This window comes from Thalassophryne amazonica, chromosome 7 (genome assembly GCF_902500255.1).
Source record: "Thalassophryne amazonica chromosome 7, fThaAma1.1, whole genome shotgun sequence".
In the NCBI taxonomy this organism is placed as follows: Eukaryota; Metazoa; Chordata; class Actinopteri; order Batrachoidiformes; family Batrachoididae; genus Thalassophryne; species Thalassophryne amazonica.
In genome coordinates, this window is record NC_047109.1 from 62,016,995 (window position 1) to 62,033,202 (window position 16,208).

The window sequence follows — 16,208 nt, forward strand, 5'->3', positions numbered from 1 at the left end:
TTGAACTCACCTCCATAACGACGCAATGTTGCAATCAAGTTGCTTGTCTATTCCACCACCCGCAAATGCCTGTTTACTCTGACAACAAAATCTCGTGTTTAGCCAAATTTCCCTTGGCTAAACACACCTGGTTTGTTTAATTTGGTGTTAGTAATACAGGGATAATTGAAATAGATGTGAAGCAGAGGTTCCACAGCAGCAGGAGTGGGAACCATTGCACTATAACATCTGCATCCAGAAATTAAGCAGTCACCACTTGGATGTGTAGTGTGAAGTTGATAGATGTTTTTATTTATTTATTTTTGTCTTTTAGTTATGTGTAAAAACAGATTTTAATAATGCTCACTAACATTGATGATTTTGTATGTTACACAGTGCAATAGAGAAAGCCTAGTTAATGAGTTGCCATACTGGGGAGCTTTGTCAAAAGGAAAGAGAGTGGAGGGAAGGGAATGTGTCTGGGCATGTCCTGTTTCCTCCCAGCCTGCAGATCATTTATTAACAGATGCTCAACAACAGGACACATGAACCACTGAAGGGGAATATAACAATGGTATGCCATATTCTATGTTTTACCTGAGGCAGAGTACACTTTTTAATGACATTTAATCCCAGTTCAGTTGCTTCTGTTAGATATATTTTCACTGTCAAGCCGCAAGTATACCGCAGTCTCACTACACAAGCTGTGTGTATCACAAGTGTTGTTCACATATTGACCTGCATTATTTGCATGTGGCTGTAGGATTAAAGAGTTTGTTCTCCATATTATAAGTGATAGTTAAATGACTGGGCTCAAAATTTCTTCATTTTTTTCCCTGTAGAGCTAAACAGTGAATTTGAAATAAAATCAGTCTGTTGGTGAAACCTTGTGGCATTTTTGTTTTGTTATTGTTGTTTTTGGGTATTTTCAATTTCTTTGTGCTGCTGTCATGGTCTTACTATTTCGGTTTGATGCTGCGTCCCTGTTTTACACAGCAAGTATGTTTGTGCCTTGAGGATTAGTTCATGAAATATCTTAAGAAAATATATTGGTGTTAGTTCAAAATTTCAAACAGATCTTGTTGTGGAAACCGGCATATCCTGTGTTATACATTTTGAGGGTGCAGTTTGTGTATATGTCAGAGAGCATTGTATGCTTTTTAACTTTTTTGTTTTTGTTTGGACAGTGACCTACAAAGTTTTGACTTTGTCTTTGTAGTACAAGGGAACTTCAACATGCATGATGTCGACAATTCCTGTGCCAAAACCTCTCATAGCCAGAGTGCCCAGCAGTGTGGAGGGCATCAACCATGAACTAGAAAATGTGTTTATCAGAGAGGACTTAGAGCAAGGCATACAGGTACAGTTGTTTGTGTGTTTATATACACACACACACACACACTCTCTCTCTCTTACTGAGTTTCGCTACATTTGAAAATAAGTCATTTTGGAAATTATTTAGGTCATGTCTGGATTTCAGGAAATTCTCATTTAAGCCTTAGTCCCACTGAATAATAAGTCATGAATAATGAACCACGCATGGGTGTGTCAGTGATTATTTGAAGAAAGATTCACGTTTTAAACCATTATGTATCCACTACTAAGGCACCTTTATGTGCCTCGCATGTGCCTCTAGTGAGCCACGACTGACCTGTCATTTGAGCCCCGTCCAGCCGTGAGTGGCTCATGTCGCCGCATATGATCCACATCAAGCCACATATGTTCCATATAGCGCCATGATAACGTGATGGTGGTGCACGTTTAGGCATGGGTTTCTCCAGACCTCCAGCCCTCTCACACTTAGTCCCTTTTAAAGTGTGGGTTTTCAATTCACAGCATCCATTCAAGATGTCACATTTTTTTAAACGCAGTCCAAAAAAAAAAAAAAAAAAGACGCTGCACTGAGTGAGTGTGCACTGCCGCAACTGTGGATCACTTCCAAAAAGAAAACCACACCACAATGAGGTGGCCACTTTAATTATATACACCTGCTGCTGCAACTGCGGATCACTTCCAAAAAAAAATAATTTTTATTTCTTCCATGGCTTACAGTCACCGTACTACAACTTTTAACTTTGTGTTATGTCTGCAAAATTGCTCTTTTGCGCGCTCTCGTTTGGTGTTCCTGGGCAGCTCTGCGCTCCTTCTCATGGCTTCACTGGTGTTATTTCTTCCACAGCTTTAAACACTAAGTAAGTAATGTTTATTTATATAGCACCTTTCACAGACAAGGAAAGTCACAAGGTGCTTCACAAAAGACACACATAGATAAAAATTGTGAGAATAAAAGACAATATACATCACAATAAAATAACTCTAAGACACACACAGTGGTCATAAAACAGCCCTCTCACTACTAAGGATTGAATGCCTGGAGAAACAGAAGGGTTTTAAGTTTGCTCTTAAAAATGTCGACAGAGTCCAGCGAACGAAGAGACAAAGGGAGATCATTCCAGAGCCTCGGTGCAACGGCCTGGAAAGAGCGATCTCCTCGGGTCTTAAAGTGGGTACGAGGGACCCTCAGAACGTTCTGATCCACTGACCTCAGGCTTCGAGCGGAAGCATAGGGACATAACAGGTCTCTAATGTAGGAGGGAGCCTCGCCATGCAAAGCTCTAAAAGTCAACACTAGGATCTTAAAATGGAAACGCAACGACACTGGGAGTCAATAAAGAGACTTTAAAATAGGAGAGAGATGATTCCTTCTACTTCAGCGAGACAGCAGCCTTGCTGCAGAATTTTGGACCTGCTGCAGACGGGACAGCTCCTTTTTGTTCAGACAGGAAAACAAACTGTTGCAGTAGTCCAAACGAGAAGATACAAAGGCATGAATAATCAACTCAAGATCATCTTTTGAAACAACTGATCTGAGTTTGGAAATCTTCCTCAGCTGGTAGAAACAGTTTTTGGTTAGCTGCTTGGAATGATGCTCAAATGACATTTCTTTATCAAAGATAACACCTAGGTTTCTCAGGCTAGATTTTGCAGATGAGGTCAAAAGACCTAAATACTGTTTAATCCCCGGAATGACATCATCGGGGGCAACCACCAGCACCTCGGTTTTATCCAAATTTAACTGCATTGAATTTGCACCGAGCCATTGTTTAATTTTCTCAAGCCAGTTCAGTAGAGAGTCCAATTTCTGGATCTCAGGGGCTTTAAATGAGCAGTAAATTTGGATGTCATCAGCAAATAAATGATAAGAAACATCAACGAACTCCTGGATAATCTTTCCCAAGGGGAAAACATAGAGCAAAAACAAAATTGGCCCCAAAACAGAACCCTGGGGTACACCACACGTCAAACTGGCAGTCAGAAATGATCTGATTTGCAGTGACACTAAAGCTACGACCTGACAAATAAGAGATGAACCACGCTAGAACAGTCCCTGACAAACCAACCGAATTGCGTAGTCTTGTTTGCAGGATTTTATGATGGAGAGGTCTAATAGGACTAGAACGGTGCATTTTCCACAATCCGCAGACATCAGAATATCACTAGATACTTTGAGTAGGGTGGTTTCCATAGAGTGATGCCTGCGGAAACCAGACTGATAGGTGTCAAACATGTTGGAAGTCACTAAGAAGGAAATTAGCTGATCATAAACCACCTTCTCCAAGACTTTGGACAGGAATGGAAGTTTGGAGATAGGTCAGAAGTTTTTCAGATCATAAGGGTCCAGATTAGACTTTTTGAGAAGTGGTTCCACAAATGCATGTTTAAAAGAGCTGGGAAAAACACCAGAAGACAGGGAGACATTTATCAACTTGGTAACCCAGGGGCCAATAACATCAAACACATTAACAAGGAGTCTACACGGTAGAACATCAGAAGGACACACAGAGGGCTTCATCCTGGTTATCAAAGCTGAGACATCAGCCTGTGTTACAGGATTAAAAGAGGACCATGTACGAGGAGCAGGCTCAACAACATCAGGGACACTGTATGTGTGCAAAGCCACTTTGACACTGTGATTCCACTTTTAACTTTGTGTTTGTCCATTATTGACTACAAAATCAATCTTTTGAGAGCTGGCGTTGTGCTTAAATGGTTGTTTTGCGCACGAGTCATTGTGTTAGTGCGCACACACAGCGGACCTCAATCTAATCCATTAACAAGAAATTAAATCTATCATAGACATACTTTTACAGCTAGGAATGAACATGCAACTGTTTTACCAAGCTATAAAAACATTAAAAATAGTTACCTTTAAGTTGTTCCAAAATACGTTCTTCATGGAGCAGGAGAGAGAGGGGAAAAAAGCATCCAGATGAAACGGTCTTCTGTGATTCCAGAAGTGATTAGAGGTGTATTCAATGTCCAAGGTTTGACAGAAAATGATTCATCCTCTACAAAATAATTATTTTATATACAGTGTCCGGCGCACAGAGCAGGTGGAATTGTGTATGCAAGATGGCTGAAGCTAAATTTTGAACATCTTGAAATTAGCGCCACGCTCAGAGATGAGCCTCGTTAACCGAAGATACTGCCTCTAAGAGCCTCTCAGAGCCACTATTCTCCCACGATAGTTGAAGAAATCCTCTCATAGCAAAAAACATGCTGCATGGCTCATTATTCATCCTTCATGATTTGGTGAGACCAGGGCTTTACAATGTGAGTGGTGGATACATGGAGCAGCTTCCGGCAGGATGTAGTAATATACTGGGCCAGGGAACCCAGATTTAGCAGGGGCATCCCAGTGGTGCCACCAAAAACCATCACTTCAGTTTTCTTGTCATGAAAATTTAAACAATTCAAAGCCATACAGACTTTTGTGTCATCAAGACACCTGGCTAATAAAATGACTGTGTGCATCATTCTTTTTAATAGGCACATACATCTGACAGTCATCCTCATAACAGTGGAAAGGAATACCATGCTTCCTAATTATAGAACAGAATGGAGAGAAAGAGAGAAAAGGAGATGGCCTAGACCAGTGCTTTGTGGGACCTCAGATGAGAGCGGAGCAGAGGAAGACACAGTCACCACAACTGACACAGAATGTTCAGTCTGCCAAGTACGACCTGAACCACTCCAGTAGGGATGTGAATCGTACAACTCACGATTCAATTCGATTCCCATACTTGGGGTGACGATTCGATTCAGAATCGATTTTTCGATTCAAAGAGCTCTGAGAAATAGTTATATTACTTAAAAAATGTTTATGTTTAAGCTACAGCCACTGAACTCTGCAGCGCACAAGTGTTTGAAGCACGACGGACACCCCCCCCCACGGGGACACTGTAGTACAGAAGCCGTTGCCTGACAAACAGTACACGCAGCGAGTAAGCAAGATTATGTTTAAAAAATGCTTTTAAAAATCGATTCTTGGACATTTTGGATCAATTCAGAATCGTAATAAATAAGAATCGCGATTCGGACGTGAATCAATTTTTTTTTTTTTTTTCCCCGACACCCTTACACTCCAGTGCTATGCCCCTGATGCCCACCCACTGCTCCAAGCGAGAGATCAGGATTTCATGGTCCACTGTGTCAGATGTAGCACAAGAATAACACAGTCACCAGAGTCTGTAGCTATAAAAATATCATTAAAACTCTTAATAGAGCTGACTCTGTGCTGTGCAGGGTTTTAAAACTGGATTGGAAAACCTCAAGAATGCTGTGTTCGTCCAAAAACGCCATTAATTGACTGTAAACTATCTTAAGGATTTTATAAAGAAAAGGCACATTGGAGATAGGCCTGAAATCGGCAAGAACTGCAGGATCTAGCCCAGGCTTTTTAATTAGAGGTCTCACTGCTGCCTGTTTAAAATTTTCAGGGACCACACCTGAGGACAGACTGCTGTTAATAACTGCAAGAACATGTGGTGCTACAGTGTGGGAAAACCTGTTTAAATAGTCAAGGAGGGACAGCATCATTTTGAGAACCTGGGGGCTACAAATGGCCAACAGTCACCTCTAAAAAGGACAGTCACAAGCTCAAACTGGTCAAAGACAGCAGAGCAGGGGACAGAGATTGTGGGGTCATAAGCAGAGGGTGAAATAAGAGCCCTACAACCCTTGGCAAAAATTATGGAATCACTGGCCTCGGAGGATGTTCATTCAGTTAATTTTGTAGAAAAAAAGCAGATCACAGACATGACACAAAACAAAAGTCATTTCGAATGGCAACTATCTGGCTTTAAGAAACACTATAAGAAATCAAGAAAAAAAATTGTGGCAGTCAGTAAAGATGTTGGTTGTTCACAGTCAGCTGTGTCTAAACTCTGGACCAAATACAGACAACATGGGAAGGTTGTTAAAGGCAAACATACTGGTAGACCAAGGAAGACATCAAAGCTTCAAGACAGAAAAGTTAAAGCAATAACTCTCAAAAATCGAAAATGCACAACAAAACAAATGAGGAACGAATGGGAGGAAACTGGAGTCAACGTCTGTGACCGAACTTTAAGAAACCGCCTAAAGGAAATGGGATTTACATACAGAAAAGCTAAACGAAAGCCATCATTAACACCTAAACAGAAAAAAACAAGGTTACAATGGGCTAAGGAAAAGCAATTGTGGACTGTGGATGACGGGATGAAAGTCATATTCAGTGATGAAGCTCGAATCTGCATTGGGCAAGGTGATGATGCTGGAACTTTTGTTTGGTGCTGTTCCAATGAGATTTATAAAGATGACTGCCTGACTGCCTGAAGAGAACATGTAAATTTCCACAGTCATTGATGATATGGGGCTACATGTCAGGTAAAGGCACTGGGGAGATGGCTGTCATTACATCATCAGTAAATGCACAAGTTTACGTTGATATTTTGGACACTTTTCTTATCCCATCAATTGAAAGGATGTTTGGGGATGATGAAATCATTTTTCAAGATGATAATGCATCTTGCCATAGAGCAAAAACTGTGAAAACATTCCTTGCAAAAAGACACATAGGGTCAATGTCATGGCCCGCAAATAGTCCGGATCTTAATCCAATTGAAAATCTTTGGTAGAAGTTGAAGAAAATGGTCCATGACAAGGCTCCAACCTGCAAAGCTGATCTGGCAACAGCAATCAGAGAAAGTTGGAGCCAGATTGATGAAGAGTACTGTTTGTCACTCATTAAGTCCATGCCTCAGAGACTGCAAGCTGTTATAAAAGCCAGAGGTGGTGCAACAAAATACTAGTGATGTGTTGGAGCGTTCTTTTGTTTTTCATGATTCCATAATTTTTCCTCAGAATTGAGTGATTCCATATTTTTTTCCCTCTGCTTGGTCTAAAAAAGTAACCGTTACTGACTGCCACAATTTTTTTCCTGATTTCTTATAGTGTTTCTTAAAGCCAGAAAGTTGCCATTTGAAATGACTTTAGTTTTGTGTCATGTCTGTGATCTGCTTTTTTTCTACAAAATTAAACAACTAAATGAACATCCTCCGAGGCCGGTGATTCCATAATTTTTGCCAGGGGTTGTAATAGAAATGAGCTTGTCAATAAAAAAGTGAAAGTTTTCACAGACAGCAGGGGAGGTCTCCATACAAACAGTCTGCGGGGCATTAAGAGCAGAGTCGATAGTCTTGAACAAAACAGTTTGACAGAATATCAGATAAATGCTTTCTTTTAGCATTTTTCACAGTTGCTTGATAATGACGCCAGCAGTCCCTTAGCATTTGAAAAGGTGCCTGCACTATGTCCTTGTTCCACTTGAGTTCAGCTCTATGGCACTTGCGTCTAACAGCACGAGTCATGTCATTTAGCCAGGGCTCAGATTTAGTTTTAGGCCGCCTGATTTTTAAAGGCACCACAGCATCTAAAACAGTCTGGCAGGTGGAGTGAATCCATGAGCTCAGCTCCTCTGTACTACACACAAACTCAGGAATGACACAGTTGTGATTAAGAGGCTGAGAACTGAACCACAGTGGAAGAGTTAATGATCTGAGCAGCAGTGGCAGGTTTAACTGTATTACAGGACAGAGCAACCTCAAATAATACAGGCATGTGATCAGAAAACACTGCATCACACGTTTCTAAGGTAACAACGGGCAAACCGTCACCCGGTTTGATAAAGTGTTCTAATCTTTTAGTCTACTAAACTTACTTAGTCCACTACGGTTAGTCACTACCGAGCTAGCATTTACCTGGCAGGAACGCAACAGGTCCACAGCGTTAGCTGTCCAGGGAGCCTGACACAGAGGCTGCAGGTTGCGGTGATTGACCCTGCGGCAGCATGGATGAGGACAGTTGGAGCCGTGGGGAACACCCCCACCAGGCTGACGACAGGTGTCAAACAGGAGTCAACAGGGCATAGCAAGTGCCGGGGAATAGAGGCTAGACACCACACCAAACTCAGACAAAGAAGTGCTCACCAGCTGACCGCTGCATTTACTCTGGCAGCGGGTGCACTTACGGCGAAGAGGTAGAGCCGAGGTGCGACACACACACAGCAATGACAGATGGCAGGCCGCACATACTGGCGCCATCTTGGTCCAGTTGACTTGTGCTCTGACTGTGAAATACTCTTGTGCAAGAAACAGAAAGCTAATGTGGCTGGCTTTGTGCAAGCCCAGTCACACGGTGAAGGAACTACTTTGAGTTGCTTTTTGTTTTTGTTGGACAAAAGTTATTTTTACATCTGCAAAATGAGTTCCTTGGCAGCTGATGTCTGCAAAGTTCTGCAAAGTTTGTGTGTTTTCAAAATTTTGAGCGGAGATGAGGCAGAGACTGCGGAGGCTGTTTACTACTTTGTGTTGTGCTTGTTTTTGTTTTTTTTTTTGTTTTGTTTTTTGGACACGATTGGACATCACAGGGCGTGAGATCAGACATCACAGCCCCACAGTAGCTGCGCACGATCAGACACCACAGCCGCATGGGGCTGCTGTGCAGTACGGTTGCAGATGTGAGTGCGATCTGCTTCTCATGTGCCGTTCTCGGGGGAGTCTGCATGTCCAGGATGCCATAAACACCACCATGACGTATATACAACCCCTGGCAAAAATTATGGAATCACCGGCCTCAGAGGATGTTCATTCAGTTGTTTAATTTTGTAGAAAAAAAGCAGATCACAGACATGACACAAAACTAAAGTCATTTCAAATGGCAACTTTCTGGCTTTAAGAAACACTATAAGAAATCAAGAAAAAAAGATTGTGGCAGTCAGTAACGGTTACTTTTTTAGACCAAGCAGAGGAAAAAAATATGGAATCACTCAATTCTGAGGAAAAAATTATGGAATCACCCTGTAAATTTTCATCCCCCAAATTAACACCTGCATCAAATCAGATCTGCTCATTGACATTGACCCTATGCCATGACATTGACCCTATGTGTCTTTTTGCAAGGAATGTTTTTGCAGTTTTTGCTCTATGGCAAGATGCATTATCATCTTGAAAAATGGTCTACCAGTATGTTTGCCTTTAACAACCTTCCCATGTTGTTTGTATTTGGTCCAGAGTTTAGACACAGCTGACTGTGAACAACCAACATCTTTTGCAACATTGCGTGATGATTTACTCTCTTTTAAGAGTTTGATAATCCTCTCCTTTGTTTCAATTGACATCTCTCGTGTTGGAGCCATGATTCATGTCAGTCCACTTGGTGCAACAGCTCTCCAAGGTGTGTTCACTCCTTTTTAGATGCAGACTAATGAGCAGATCTGATATGATGCAGGTGTTAGTTTTGGGGATGAAAATTTACAGGGTGATTCCATAATTTTTTCCTCAGAATTGAGTGATTCCATATTTTTTTCCTCTGCTTGGTCTAAAAAAGTAACCGTTACTGACTGCCACAATCTTTTTTTCGTGATTTCTTATAGTGTTTCTTAAAGCCAGAAAGTTGCCATTTGAAATGACTTTAGTTTTGTGTCATGTCTGTGATCTGCTTTTTTTCTACAAAATTAAACAACTGAATGAACATCCTCCGAGGCCGGTGATTCCATAATTTTTGCCAGGGGTTGTACAGTAGGTAATATGCAGTACACATTACCGGAGGCACTGTGGGTCAGCCTGACTCAGTCTGGGCAAGTTCTTGCTAATGCTGTCCAGCAGCTCCGTGCCACAATCGGTACATGCCAGCAGGATTTGATGTGCCTGACCATGGCGAATTTCCCTCGAACGTGATCAGACCATTTGAAATGCTAGTTTGATGCCATCAGAACATTTAATACACAGTCAGATTGCGGTTAGACTGCACATCAACTGCCGTTGATTATAGAAAACTCAGCCCCCTTTGCACACTGAGGCACTAAACAGCAGCCCTAGTATGTAGATTTTTTTTTAACAGGAACAATTCAAAAGTTTTCATATTTCCAAAAGTCATGGCCTCTTTCTACGCATCACCACATTACCATGTTAAGGCCCATTTACACTAATGACCATCCTTCACCTCCTCCCCACTCTGACCTTACAGGCTATGGATGTGTTGGATGGCCGCCGTGCACCCTTCCCTCCACATCGCTGCAGCAACAACGGGGAAACGCGTGACACAGACACACAGGCCCCTTCCAGTGGTGAGTCCAGCCCATCGCCCCGCCCCTGCAGCTCAGACCATCTTCACTCCCATGATGGAAGCCCATGCTCTGCAGAAGAAATCGACAAAGGTGCTCATCTTTTATTTGACAAAGTCCTGTTGTTCACATTCTGCTTTTGTGATGCAGCATAAAATGTTCAGTTTTCAGCCTGATGTAGATTTGACATTAGACACCACCCCCACCCCATCATACTAGTCACTTGCATCCATCCATCCATCCACCCATTTTCTGTACCCACTTACTCCAGTTAAGGTTCACGTGGAGATGTTGATGGCTCGGCCCTCTTCAACCAAAGTCATCTTGTGGTTTTCTCTTGGCCCTTTTCTTGGCCACTCCAGTGATTTTGCAGAGTGAACATCCTGCAGATACAACCCCTGGCAAAAATTATGTAATCACCGGCCTCGGAGGATGTTCATTCAGTTGTTTATTTTTGTAGAAAAAAAGCAGATCACAGACATGACACAAAACTAAAGTCATTTCAAATGGCAACTTTCTGGCTTTAAGAAACACTATAAGAAATCAGGAAAAAAAATTGTGGCAGTCAGTAACGGTTACTTTTTTAGACCAAGCAGAGGGAAAAAAATATGGAATCACTCAGTTCTGAGGAAAAAATTATGGAATCATGAAAAACAAAAGAACGCTCCAACACATCACTAGTATTTTGTTGCAGCACCTCTGGCTTTTATAACAGCTTGCAGTCTCTGAGGCATGGACTTAATGAGTGACAAACAGTACTCTTCATCAGTCTGGCTCCAACTTTCTCTGATTGCTGTTGCCAGATCAGCTTTGTAGGTTGGAGCCTTGTCATGGACCATTTTCTTCAACTTCCACCAAAGATTTTCAATTGGATTAAGATCCAGACTATTTGCAGGCCATGACGTTGACCCTATGTGTCTTTTTGCAAGGAATGTTTTCACAGTTTTTGCTCTATGGCAAGATGCATTATCATCTTGAAAAATGATTTCATCATCCCCAAACATCCTTTCAATTGATGGGATAAGAAAAGTGTCCAAAATATCAACGTAAACTTGTGCATTTATTGATGATGTAATGACAGCCATCTCCCCAGTGCCTTTACCTGACATGCAGCCCCATATCATCAATGACTGTGGAAATTTACATGTTCTCTTCAGGCAGTCATCTTTATAAATCTCATTGGAACGGCACCAAACAAAAGTTCCAGCATCGTCACCTTGCCCAATGCAGATTCGAGATTCATCACTGAATACGACTTTCATCCAGTCATCCACAGTCCACGATTGCTTTTCCTTAGCCCATTGTAACCTTGTTTTTTTCTGTTTAGGTGTTAATGATGGCTTTTGTTTAGCTTTTCTGTATGTAAATCCCATTTCCTTTAGGCGGTTTCTTACAGTTCGGTCACAGACGTTGACTCCAGTTTCCTCCCATTCGTTCCTCATTTGTTTTGTTGTGCATTTTCAATTTTTGAGACATATTGCTTTAAGCTTTCTGTCTTGACGCTTTGATGTCTTCCTTGGTCTACCAGTATGTTTGCCTTTAACAACCTTCCCATGTTGTTTGTATTTGGTCCAGAGTTTAGACACAGCTGACTGTGAACAACCAACATCTTTTGCAACATTGCGTGATGATTTACCCTCTTTTAAGAGTTTGATAATCCTCTCCTTTGTTTTAATTGACATCTCTCATGTTTGAGCCATGATTCATGTCAGTCCACTTGGTGCAACAGCTCTCCAAGGTGTGATCACTCCTTTTTAGATGCAGACTAACGAGCAGATCTGATTTGATGCAGGTGTTAGTTTTGGGGATGAAAATTTACAGGGTGATTCCATCATTTATTCCTCAGAATTGAGTGAGTCCATATTTTTTTCCCTCTGCTTGGTCTAAAAAAGTAACCGTTACTGACTGCCACAATTTTTTTCCTGATTTCTTATAGTGTTTCTTAAAGCCAGAAAGTTGCCATTTGAAATGACTTTAGTTTTGTGTCATGTCTGTGATCTGCTTTTTTTCTACAAAATTAAACAACTGAATGAACATCCTCCGAGGCCAGTGATTCCATAATTATTGCCAGGGATTGTACAACTGCGGAGAAGGATATTCTTTCACCAAAACAGATCCAGGCTTGCATCTCAGACGTACCTTCTGGTAGTTTGTAGCTAAACTTTCAGGTCTTCTTGTTAAGAAAATCCTCCTCTATACCACTTCATCTTCAAGCTGTATAACGTGATACAAAATGCAAAATCTGTACTGTGCACAATTTCTCCAATCACAGCCACATAAGCTTATAAATTCTTGTGAGTTGTCTGGGTGTCTTTCTTCACTCTTCTCCTTCTTGCACATTCAAGTCAGTTTTTGAGAACTCTCTACTCCACACAGATTTACCATAGAGTGCCATACTGTTTGTATTTCTTCGTAATTTATGTAAATGCAATCCAAGACATATTCAGTGGCAGCTTTACTTCAGAGAGCCTCTTCCACAACTTCCACAAAAGACTCCAAGTTGTCATTGATTTTAAAGGGGACAACACATGGTAATAAGAACAGGCGTATGTAAACTTTAATCAGGATCATTTGGATTATTTCTATTGTCATTATGATTTAAAAAGAGAAAACTGTTGTTTGACAGTAAATGGCTTCACCCAACTGCTAACTATGAGTGGAAAAAAGTGTCTGTGTTAGCATTCATGTTCTCTGCAAAATAGGCAAAAAATAATAATAAAAATTCTGCCACTGTATGTAGACTTTTGAGCGTTACTATGTCCTGACATTTTAAGTTTAACTTAAATACCATTTCCTGAAAAAAACGTTTTTATAAAACATGAAATAAAGTCAGTCTTTCTTGACTTCAATGCACACTAATACTTGTTTTATAAAAAATAAAATAAACACATCTTTCTTTACCTCATATTTAACTGTTGACAGCATTGTAACAGTAAAACTTTCAATTTATAATCTACATTGTTTATAAATGTAACAATTAAATTATTTCTAAACATTTTAGTTGTTGAAATTGTTATTGTTGTTATTATTATTATTATAAGTAGTAGTATTGGGGAAAAAAATGTCTTCACAAGTGGATCTTTAATCTAGGGGTGTTGTGGGGGCCGCGACTCCTGCCCCATGCCCCCTTTCTGTCTGGATTCATCCCCCGGTTTGCTGTCTGAGCAGGAAGAATGGATGACGTGTGTTTATGCAGAAAGCACAAACAGATTGACAGATAAGAAAGTTTTATCACATTTGTTTACGTCATGTCCTCAGAAAAAGACTTTTAAGCACATTTAGTTGGAAAAACAGTGTTCGTATATGCGAACATGTCGCAGGTCTTCAACTGTTTTCAGCGAGGACACTCGCAGAGCAGCACACAGTTTTCAAGGAAAAAGCTTAAAAATGTCTTAGGAACTCAGTGCAAGTGTGCTGCCGTCACCATGCTTTGAGAGACGACAACTGTGTTTTTTTGTTGTTTTTTTTTTTTGTAGTTTGGAGCTCCTCTGCCTATGTGCCAGTTTTAATGCGGCGATCGACCCACGCTATCTCTGCAATTGACCGGTTGGACACCCCTGATTTATACTGAATAAAAATACTAAATAATAGTAACGTGCAGTGACTTAGAGAATCTGATTACTGATTTGGAAATATTAACACATTCCACTACTCATTACTGGGAAAAAAACAAAACAAAAAAGGTCAGATTAGAGTAATGCATTACCGGCATCCCTGCTCTTCAGCATGTCATGCCCATAGCTTGGCTTCACATACAGTGGGGAAAATAAGCATTTGACCCCCTGTCAGTTTTGCAGGTTTTCCCACCTATACAAGTATTTGACCCCCGAGAAAAACAGAGCATAACAATTGGTACAGAAACATTTGTCTGCCATTACAGAGGTCAGACATTTCCTGTAGTTCTTGACCAAGTTTTCACACACTGCGACAGGGATTTTGGTCCACTCCTCCATACAGATCTTCTCCAAATCTTTCAGGTTTGGAGTTTCAGCTCCCTCCAAAGATTTTCTATTGAGTTCAGGTCTGGAGACTGGCCAGGCCACTCCAGGACCTTGAAATGCTTCTTACGGAGCCCCTCCTTAGTTGCCCTGGATGTGTGTTTGGGGTCATTGTTATGCTGGAAGACCCAGCCATGACGCATCTTCAATGCTGTTATTGAGAGAAGGAGGTTGTTTGCCAAAATCTCGCAGTACATAACCCCATCCATCCTCCCTTCAATACGGTGCAGTTGTTCTGTCCCCTTTGCAGAAGAGCACCCCCCAGAGTATGATGTTTCCACCCCCATGCTTCATGGCTGGGATGGTTTTCTTGGGGTTGTTCTCATCCTCTAAACATGGTAAGTGGAGTTGATTCCAAAAAGCTCTATTTTGGGCTAATCTGACCACATGACCTTCTCCCTTGCCTCCTCTGGGTCATCCAGATGGTCACTGGTGAACTTCAAACGGGCCTGGACATGTGTTGGCTTGAGCAGGGGGACCTTGCTGCCCTGCAGGATTTTAAACCATGACAGCATCATGTGTTACTAATGTAATCTTTGTGACTGTGGTCCCAGCTCTCTTCAGGTCATTGACCATTGTCTTCCTGTGTAGTTCTGAGCTTTCTCAGAATCATCCTTACCCCACAAAGTGAGATCTTCCATGGAATCCCAGACCGAGGGAGATTGACAGTCATTTTGTGTTTTTTATACTTTCTAATAAATAATCATAACAGTTGTTGTCTTCTTGCCTGTTGTCCTGTAGTCCATCCTAGCCTTGTGCAGGTCTACAGTTTTGTCCGTGGTGTCCTTAGACAGCTCTTTGGTCTTGGCTATGGTGGACATGTTGGAGTGTGATTGATTGTGTGAACAGGTGTCTTTTATACAGGTAATGAGTTCAAACAGGTGCATTTAATACATTTAAGAGTGCAGAATAAGAGGACTTCTTAAAGAAAAATTAACAGGTCTGTGAGAGCCAGAATTCTTGCTGGCTGGTAGGGGGGGTCAAATACTTATTTTATGCAATAAAATGCAAATTAAGTATTTAAAAATCATACAATGTGATTTTCTGGCCTTTTTTTTTTAGATTCTGTCTCTCACAGTTGAAGTGTACCTACGATATAAATTACAGACCTCTCCATTCTTTGTAGGTGGGAAAACCTGCAAAACTGACAGGGGGTCAAATATTTATTTTTCCCACTGTAGGTGTCTTCTAATAGTTACACAGGTAACTTTATACCTTCTTTGATCACCCTGGAGCTAATCACTGGCTGGGTTTTTGCCATTCTGGCTATTCTTCAGTCTATTTGAATGGAGGTTTTCTATTTTCTTCCACATCTTTCTGGCTTTGGTTGCTATTTTAAAGCATTTCAGATCATTTTAGCTGAGCAACCTGTTATTTTTTGCAGTTCTTGTTACGTTTCCCCCTCTCCAATCAACTTTTTAATCAAACTATGCCATTCTTCTGAACAATGTCTGGAATTACCCATTTTATTCAGATTTTAGAGAGAAATCACACATTTGCTGCCTTCATCCTTAAATAAGGGCCACCAGTAAGAATGTAATAGGGGTCACAGAAAGAAAAATGCAGACACTGCTATTTTATTATTGATTTATTTTTTTGAACAGCATAATATTTGTTTTTCTTCACTTTCTATAAAGTAATAACAAATTTGATTAATTTTTCTTCATGTTTTGATTTGGAATACAAAGTACAGTGTTCCCAATGCTTTTGCATGTATGGAAATAAAAATTATTTTAAGGATTTTGAGCTTTACTCACTTTTTTAAACACACTATTATTTTGAACACA

At 40.8% G+C, this 16,208-nt stretch overlaps 1 protein-coding gene across 3 annotated transcripts in view; it reads left to right on the plus strand.

Annotated features, from left to right (window-relative positions):
- The window catches only part of LOC117514026 (glucocorticoid-induced transcript 1 protein), a 114,636-nt gene that overhangs the window by 89,491 nt on the left and 8,937 nt on the right, over positions 1-16,208 (plus strand). For all 3 annotated transcript variants that reach the window (XM_034174307.1, XM_034174308.1, XM_034174306.1), the window contains exons 5-6: positions 1,199-1,339; positions 10,327-10,516. In XM_034174307.1, the coding sequence (XP_034030198.1) occupies positions 1,199-1,339; positions 10,327-10,516 (331 nt within the window). The remainder of the gene's footprint in view (positions 1-1,198; positions 1,340-10,326; positions 10,517-16,208) is intronic.